At 42.7% G+C, this 9,317-nt stretch overlaps 1 protein-coding gene across 34 annotated transcripts in view; it reads left to right on the forward strand.

Annotated features, from left to right (window-relative positions):
* The window catches only part of ST7L (suppression of tumorigenicity 7 like), a 187,498-nt gene that overhangs the window by 75,657 nt on the left and 102,524 nt on the right, over nucleotides 1-9,317 (forward strand). For 4 of the 34 annotated variants that reach the window (XR_014844495.1, XR_014844498.1, XM_085023610.1 and 1 more), the window contains one exon: nucleotides 2,567-2,794. The exons of 25 other annotated variants lie outside the window; for them this stretch is intronic. Coding sequence is in view for 6 of the 9 variants with exons in the window: in XM_085023610.1 (XP_084879736.1) it covers nucleotides 2,567-2,590 (24 nt within the window). In the remaining 3 variants the exon portion in view is untranslated. Of the gene's footprint in view, nucleotides 1-2,566; nucleotides 8,627-9,317 lie in introns of those variants that run through there. 5 more of the 34 variants (XM_085023608.1, XM_085023631.1, XM_085023622.1 and 2 more) reach the window with 3 other exon arrangements.

Genomic DNA, 9,317 nt, shown 5'->3' on the forward strand with positions numbered 1-9,317 from the left:
TATTAGTATAAGACAGGGTTACTGCCACAACAGTAGATTAGTTCATCCTTGCGTATTTATTCATTTGACTAGAAGTGACTGATGAATTATTTTCACATGCCTCACATAAGATTTTGTGACCCAAAAAAGTTGATCTAGACTCATAGAGGCTTTTTTCCTTTTAGAAGAATTTGATTAGGATTCCTTTCAGCCAAATGAGAGGAAATAGAAAGTCTCTTTATTTTATTTCTCTTTTATATCTTCTCATTCCTAATAATGACAGATTAATAAGGGCCAGGGACCATCCTGGTTTAGTAAATGAAACACTATAATGTTTTGGTGAAGCAGAATGGGACAGCCAAGAGTTAGCACTAAAATTATGTGCCTGTGTGGACATGTGAGAAAGAAAGGGAAAGACTTCTCAGAATTTCCCAGAGCTCACTGTTAAGGTCAATGCTGTACCCTGCAGTCACTGATTCTGAAAATAGAATAGGTCAATTAAGAAAAAGAATAAAAGGATATTAGGTTAAGGTACTAAAATAAGCTGCCTTTTCCCTCTCTTCCAAGGGGAGTTTTGCTGACCAATTCTCAATCCTAGACAATTCTACCTTTTTAAAACGGGAATTACCAAGATTTTCTTTCTAATCAACTGAAAACAACTTCCTGTCTTTATTGGACTCAGTCAAATATATGTACTAATTGGATCATTGGGGATATAACCTTGAAATACATATTAAAATTTTTTTTAAATAGGCACAGAACCTGTCCTTGGAATTTACACTGTTGGGCATGTAATCAATAATATGGTAAAGTGATGAAAGTGTATTGAGTAAAATAGTAGGTCCAAGGTTGTACTAGAGGGTTGGAGAGTATACTTATTTAACTCTGTGTGGCAGCAGAAAAAGTGGGATGATTTGAACAAAGATTTAGATGCAGATGACAGCAGATCAGCCTTTGGAGTTTACTGGTAACTGTAACTTCTCTAGCAATTTATTTGAGCTTGCACTATCTACTGAAATAAACAGAAACTATTACTCTTTGCTATGTGAACAGAACATACATCTCCAAATAGTGAGTTAGATGATGACAATTCAGAAGTCTGATTTGTAACATGCTGCTAAAGAGGCACATTCATATTTCTAGTTCGTGAGGAGTCCACTGTCTTGCATTCACCTGCACTTCTGTTTATACTAGGCTTCGTCTGCTAACATTAGGTCTCTAGGGAAAGACTTAAGTAAACTCCAGGCCCCCTGAGTTTCTATGAACTACCTCCTGCTCCCATACAACTTTGATGAAGATAGCGAACATATTTATTTTTTAAAAAAACACTTCATCTTTCAGATGGCAGTGAGAGTAATGATAACTCATTTGGCCTTAAGTTCTGTATTGAATTATTTTTTAAAAAATTGCTTTTGAGCAGTAACTTTTCTCTGGTTGCTTAACCAGTCATACAAGTTGAGACTTCTGTCTCTATGCCTATTTTATAATAGCTGCTCTGGGAGAACAGATGAAAAATAATAAGTCAGTTTGATACCTTATGAGTATTAAAATCCTTTCCATTCAGAAATGTAAATAAAATAACCAGCATGAGCAATCAGCTTATGTCAGATTCCATGGGTTTATGTTACATAGGGAAATTATAGTGCAACCTGAAACATGCTTCGTAATGAATTCATAGTGGTGTCACAGTTGAATGTAAACCCTGGAGCTTTTCTATTGTGAAGGTTTTCAGAAATCACCTTTTATAAACTACCTAGGAGAGGAGGGAAAAACTAAGATGATACCAACAAATGCTATCACTGTTAAGTAGCTGCCTCCCTTCCAGAGGCAAAACTAAGTTGTACCAGTTAAGTAAAGCAGAAACAGGATACTGCTCACCTTTGGGCTTATTCATTGTTCATAAATATAATTTATATATATATATATATATACATTTCAATATTCTGTTTCTGAAAGTGGTACCAGGAAAGTGCTCTGGAAGAACGGGTGGTTTTTGTCCTTAGGGAATTTCATTTAGGAAGCAGGACAGAAGCCCTATAAATAGCTGCTTTTGCCTTCAACAATGCAAAGAAGCCAGAGACCTAATTCGAAGTTATGAAATTGGAATTTATCTTGTCTTTGGCTGTTGCTCTGGCAGCCTGTAGTACAGCAGAACTATCCTCTGACTTATTAGTGAACTGATTTTACAGTCCCTAAAGCTCTTTTGTAGCTCCCCTCCTATTCACTATGATGAATGTACTATAGCCTCAGAAGTCCAGTATGCCAAACAGGATACAAGGGACCATTCAAGTTTTAAGTTTGGGAGTCAGGGAAAGAAACATGTTATTTTCTATTTTGAAGACTTCCTTTTTTACATTCTAATTTCTTAAGAGTTTGCCTAGATTTATGCCAGGGTTTGTGCCTGTAAGCCTATATTAAATGCATCACAGTTCTGGATGAGATATTCGATATCTCTCATTTAGCCCAGAATTGCAAATGATAGGGAGCTGTAGTTATGGTACTTAGCATTTTGGGGGGCTTTACAGCGTAGCTCTCTTCCAGTCCCTATATCTGTAACAAATGGGCTCATCTTTGTGTTTTCCCATAGGTGCCCTGGTGTTTACTGACATAGGTCAAGATGCTGTGTGGCTCTACAGGAGACTGAGCCATTTGACAGTCTGGGCACATGCAGTCACCTCACATTGTTTAAGCCCTGATCTCAGCATTCTAATTTCTTTGTATTCCCCAGTGTATATAATATGTACTCGCTTGAAATTCCTTATATATTGCTTGCATATTCTTCTAAGTTTCAGCATAAACTAGTTCCTTCTATTTAGAATGCCTTCCTCTGACTGCTCTCAACCAGGACATACCTCATCTTTTAAAAATCCAGCTCGGTGAGTTCCTGCTGTGGCACAGCAGGTTAAGGACCCACCATTGTCTCTGTGGTGGTGAGGGTTTGATCCCCAGCCTGGAGCAGTGAGTTAAGGATCTGGTGTTGCCACAGCTGTGATGTAGGTCACAGCTACAGCTTGGATTCAGTCCCTGGCCTGAGAACTTCCATATGCCATGGGTTCGGCCAAAAAAGAAAAAAAAATAAAAGCCAGCTCAAAAGCCACTAGCTAGGAGCTCTTGTTGTGGCTCAGCAGGCTAAGAACCCACCATAGTGTCCATGAGAATTCAGGTTCTATCCCTGGCCTTGTTCAGTGAGTTAAGGATCCAGTGTTGCAGCAAGCTGTGGTGTAAGTCACAGATGCGGCTTGGCTCCTGCACTGCTGTGGCTGTGGCATAGGTTGGCAGCCGGAGCTCTGATTTCACTCCTAGCCCGGGAACTTCTATATGCCGCAGGTACAGCCCTAAAAAGAAAGGGAAAAAAAAAAAAAAAAAAAAAGTGCCACCTCCTATAGAAAGCCCGATTAATCTTATTCACCTGATTCCTTTATTCTAAGACTTGTTTCTTAGTCTGTTACTTAAAATGTTTTGTCTCTTTGTAATTGTTGCTTGTATTCATTGTCACCCAGCAAGCTTAATGATATAGAAATGATGTTCCTCTTCCATCCCCCTGTCTTTGTATATTATATACAAACACTTTGAAGGCCTGCTAGCAACCTTTTCACTTTCTCCCAAGTTCTAGTCCACCTTCCATATCCTTTCCCTTTATTCATAGTTACTTTCCTGGAGAAACAGGGCATGTGTTCAGGGTTTGGCCTCCTCCTCAGCATGTGTGTGGCAGCCTGCTGAATAGGTCCCTACAATTGGGAAGGATTTAACCCTTTGGTTTGACACTCTCTGCATTCTATTCATACACCTTCAAGAAGTTGATGTGAGACCCAAAGTAGGGAAATTTCCACTGAAAGCCAAGTTAGCTTTTTCCTTCCTTTTTATACAAGACCTCTGAAGCTGCTGTCGTCAGCAGCTCACCCGACACTCTCCTGCTCTGCCTCTTTTCCAGGAGTCAGGGTTAGTTTAAGAAAAAGCCTCTTGCTAGAAGCCATGACCTCGTACTTTTATCCCCTCCATCTGGTGTGCGGCCTCATGGGGCTGTGCTGCTATGCAGGAGGTGAGCAATGGAATTCTTTAGATGATGACTTCTGAGCCCACATGCGGAGGCAGTGGGGGTGGGAAGCAGGGAGAACAGTGAGAGCCAAGATCGATAGACCAAAAAGTAAAGATTTGTTCTATGAGAAATCCTAACTATAGGTAGACTGTTGGCATGAAGTGTTCTTCCCTTGATCAAGTGGGGGCCCAGAGCTGCAGCATCCCAGATCTGTGATTGATGAACATTGTGTTCCTGCACTTTTCCCTCCTGCCTTCACGGTTGGGGTGCAGGAGTGGGATAGGTGGGGTGTGTGAGGGCTTATGCTGTCTCTACTGGAATGCATTCCAGGGTTGAACAGGGAAGGGTTCCCCTTGTTCACATCATCTCTTGGAGCTGCTTTGTCTCACTGTCTCGGACCTAAACAGAAGTCCGGATTTTGAATGAGGAGGGGAGGAGGGGTTGAGAGCAGCAAAAGTTTTTGATCAAGTGAAAATCTGTTGTCTGCCTCATCTTGCAGGGGTTTCTCTGCAGGGTAGATACTCCTTGCCTTGGTGTAGATAAATTGCTTGTCTTGGCTAGAGGACCTTTACTAGGCTGTTAGTAGGCATCTGGCCTGGGATAGGACAGTTTGTTAGCACTTTCATTCCCTATTCTTATTTTCCTAGCACAGGGGTTGACAGCATTTTTAAAAAGATTGAAGTCTCAAAGGAAATTCTGATATATACTTTAAAAGCCCCAAACCTCAATAACTTCCTCTCATAGCTTCTCATGACTATTTCAGCTCTGTCTATACATTTAACATCACTTTAAAAGGACTAGATAAACAAAAAAAATTTCAAGTGTTAGTCTGAAGAAGAAAAAAGAAACAATTAAGAGCCGGAGCTGATTAAATATGGACTACTTCGTATAGTGATCATTTGGTGGTGGTGGCATTAATGGCAGAAATGGCCAAAAGGGGATTCATTGGTGAGGTTATGGAAGGCCTAAGATGTTCCTTTTGTCAATTCTGCTCATATAAACTCTCCTAGGATATTTTGTATCAGTTTCTGTTCTAAAGGTGCTGCGATTTTGGTGCCTCCAGCCCTAGGCATCCTCAGTCTTTGAGGAGAACACATAGGATTTGAAGTCAGAAGCCCTTGCCTTGAGTTCTGGCTGAGCCACTCAGTATCCACAGGACTTTGGACAAATGACAGAGCCTCTCTGAGTGGCATCTGTGCAATGAGCGTAACTCCTAGTTCACAGGGTTGGTGAGACAATTACATATAAGCTAAAGCGTTTGTACGTGAAAAACCTTTTTATAAACATCGCAGTTATTCTTGGGGGAGCCCCACCTTGAAAGTTGTCCAATAGAACAGCTGTGGGTTAAACTGTCTTCCGTTTTTATTCAGTTTAGTTTTTCTTTTTTCTTTTTTTTTTGTCTTTTTGCTATTTCTTGGGCCGCTCTCGCGGCATATGGAGGTTCCCAGGCTAGGGGTCCAATCGGAGCTATAGCTGCCAGCCTACACCAGAGCCACATCAACGCAGGATCCGAGCCTCGTCTGCGACCTACACCACAGCTCACGGCAACGCCGGATCGTTAACCCACTGAGCAAGGGCAGGGATCGAACCCGCAACCTCATCGTTCCTAGTTGGATTTGTTAACCACTGCGCCACGACAGGAACTCCCAGTTTAGTTTTTCTGTTTGGTCAAGTCTGTTTACAAGGGCTGGTGGTGCTGAAGTACAGTCACCAGATTTCAGCTTCTTTTCACCAAAAAAAAAAAAAAGGGAACTCCCATGTCCAGCAGTTCCATCCATAGACTCATTGGCAGAAAAAAGTGAGCAAAGACAAATTTTAAGATTAGATTAGGGGACAAAGAGGAGAATGCTTACCTTGCTTTCTCAAATTCAGGATGGCTAAAACATTGTGAGGAATAACCACAAAGCTGGTCAGAGGCCATTTGAGCCATAAGCAGGAAGTGGGAAAATGCACCTATAAACTCCCTCTCTTCTATCCCTTTGACCTTTGGCGCCGGGGACAGGCATATTACTGATATGGCCTGAAACCTGCCAATCACCACCTTCTGGGAAAGCTCAGCCTGGTGCAGCAACTGTTAACATATTTACTCTAGCAGAGCCACTTCTTGTTCCCCTCTCATGCCTTTCTCTGGAACCCAAAGGTATCCTGTGTTCTAACCTAGTAAGAGTTAAAAACAACAGCAGGTCATGAGCAGCAGGCTTGGTAATCATACCTCATGCAGTGACAGGAGACTGCCTGCTCATCCACGGCACACAGGGCCTGAATTGTACTCTCTCCAGCGTGAAGCAGCCATGAGAGTTCTATGGGCTCAGCTACTCTGCTTGGGAGGGAATTGTCTACTGTTGTTCTCTTCTCTCCGTGCCCTTTCTGTATCCTTCCCCTGCCACCTCCCACAGGAGTACCAGTCCCCAAACCGAACAGCTGTTTGCATGTTGATAAGGATTTTTTTTTTTTCTTCTTTTTAGGGCTGCACCTGTGGCCTTTATGGAAGTTCCCATGCAAATCGGAGCTACAGATGCTGGCCTGTGTCACAGCCACAGTAACACCAGATCTGAGCTGCATCTACAGCTTGAGGCAACGCCTGATTAACCCACTGAGCAAGGCAAGGTATCCTTGTGGATACCAGTCATATTTTTAACCCACTGAGCTACAACAGGAACGCCCAGTTGATACCTTTTAAATATTCCTTGGTTATAGCTAAACCCTTGTTGTTGGTATGACTTTTGAAGTTTTTGATTGACATCTAGTGGGGTTTTGGTTTTTTGTCTTTTTAGGGCCGCACCCATGCCATATGGAGGTTTCCAGGCTAGGGGTCTAAGGAGAGCTACAGCTGCCAGCCTACACCACAGCCACAGCAACGCCAGATCCAAGCCATGTCTGCAACCTACACTGCAGCTTATGGCAATGCTGGATTCTTAACCCACTGAGTGAGGTCAGGGATTGAACCCTCTTCCTAATGGATACTAGTTGGGTTTGTTTCCACTGAGCCAGGATGGGAACTCCTTTTATTCTTTTTTATTGCTGGGAGGAAGAAGGATAACTAGAACACTTATGCAGCCTGAGAGAACCTATTTATATGTCCATGTGTGTATATATATTCTCACGGATGTGCAGAGACGGACAAGGAAGGCAAGGGGTGAAAAGGAGGCATCTCTTTCTTGTTTTCTAACATTGCTTCAAAGATGCCCAACCCCCATAGTAGCAAGCAGTTCCCAAGTGGAGGGTGGGGGCAGAGGCCTCCACCAAGGCCATCAATAACCAGGTGTGAGCTACAGGTCTCTGTGTAATGTGAAGCTCTCCCGTATTTCATTTCTGCACCCAGGGGGAGGCTCTGCAGGATTGCTTACGGAGAGCTCTGTGTCTGGCACCTCTCTCCACAAGGCCCAGGCGCCCAGGGTCCCACCGACCTGCCCAGGAATGCATTACATTGTTCTCTGGTGCTGTAATTTGGCTGCAGGAGCCAGGCCGACGGCCTCCCAGGGATGAGAAACATACTCTCCCTGGCATCCTCCCTTGGGCTTCTGCCGTATGACCACTGAGGGCATTTAAATACAACTCAGAGAGGCTGAGAGAAAAAAATCCTTATTATCTTTTTTCTATTAAGCTATGTAGAAACCCATTCTGAGCATTTGGCAAAGGACTTAATGGTTAGTATGCTTGCTAAGAGAGGTGAGAGAAAGGAGAAGAAATTACTTTCTGTAACAGGGAGGAAGAGAAATGAGGCAGTGAGTAGTCATGAGTCAGACTTACAAGACTTTTTGCAAGCAGACTGTCAGGACCAGGCAATGCTTGATTCTTTTAAATAATCTTAAATCCCTGATTTCATTTTTCCAGCGTCACTCTAAGGAAGAGTATGGATTCTTGCTATTATTCAAGGCTAGCAATAAGTTGGCTCTTATCTACTGGTCTGTATGGGGTTTTTTTGTTTTGTTTTGTTTGTCTTTTTTTATGGTGGCACCTGCAGCATATGGAGGTTCCCAGGCTAGGAGTCTAATCAGAGCTGTTACCAGGGCCATAGCAATGCCAGATCCGAGCTCTGTCTGTGACCTACACCACAGCTCACGGCAACACCGGATCCTTAACCCACTGAGCAAGGCCAGGTATCGAACCTGCAACCTCATGGTTCCTAGTCACATTTGTTTCCACTGCGTCATGATGGGAACTCCTACCGGGCTGTGTTAAAGCTGACATTCTTACTCTTATATAAGAGAAATTGGCTATAGGATGTGCAGCTGAGGTACTTAAATCATGTGTCTTCTCTAAAAGATTCTAAAATCCTTAAAGGATACTGTTTTTTTGTTTTTTTTTTGTTTTTTTTCCATTAAGGATACTGTCTTTTAAGTTAATCTTGTGTCCAAGTAGCATTTTTGCAATGCATTTTACCTAAATATTAATCGTTAAAAGAAATGAAGACCAACAGGAAGGAGTTGAAGAGAGGGGGCATGCTAAGAGACTCCTGATCTGAAGGACAAACGGCTATGAGGGCTATGAGATAGACCGTCGGGGAGGGGTGGGGGGCGTGGAAGTTAGAGGCAGTGAGTGGCAGCAAAACTAAATGGAGCCCTGACTGTACCAAATAAAGTTCTCATTTTGCTGTGTGTTCCAAATAAATTAGTTTCTGTTTGTATAGTACAGAATGGATGCCAGTTGTCTAAAGCCAGTCGGAATGCAGAGACAAGCTAAAGAATAAGAGGAAAAATTGTTTGGCCATTACTCCTTTTAGGAGCCACATAGCCTAAGAACCGTAAGTGGCAGGGCTTACATGGACTTCTTTTCTCTCACTATCGACCTCACTTTTCACACTTCTCACACTCTGGACAGTTTGCTCTTCCCTTAACCATTTATAGGAAATTGTAAAACTTTAAGTCTTTATGAACTAGAATTTGGACCTCAGGGAAAAGCACAGAGCAGCATGAGGTGCCAGAAGAGGCCCACTTCCTTGCATAGGATAAAAACCGAAAAAGAATAATAGAGCACAGGTAGACTTAGCTCAGGTTGATTTCCCATGGAAAGCCTATCATTTATGTTTCTGGATGTTTCTGTGAGAGCTGAAGCTAACTGGGACCTGTGGCTCTTCCCAGTGGCCCAGCATACAGGACAGCACCCTTTTGTAATTCATTCAACTCTGTTCTTAAGTTCAGACTGACTATAACCCCCTTGCCTTCCCACTACCCTAGAGCTTTCCTTCTCTTAATCCCAGCTCAAGATGTGAGAAACTCTTCTTTTCCCCTCCAATTTCCCCCTCCCTAATCCCACCATTGGCTCATCAGTTATCTAGTTGACTCCACTTTGCAAGGAAGAC

The sequence above is a fragment of the Sus scrofa genome, chromosome 4, assembly GCF_054392235.1.
Source record: "Sus scrofa isolate SSC_HxYL_T2T_F1_AM1 chromosome 4, Sscrofa_HxYL_maternal_Yorkshire_Landrace_v2.0, whole genome shotgun sequence".
Lineage (NCBI taxonomy): Eukaryota > Metazoa > Chordata > Mammalia > Artiodactyla > Suidae > Sus > Sus scrofa.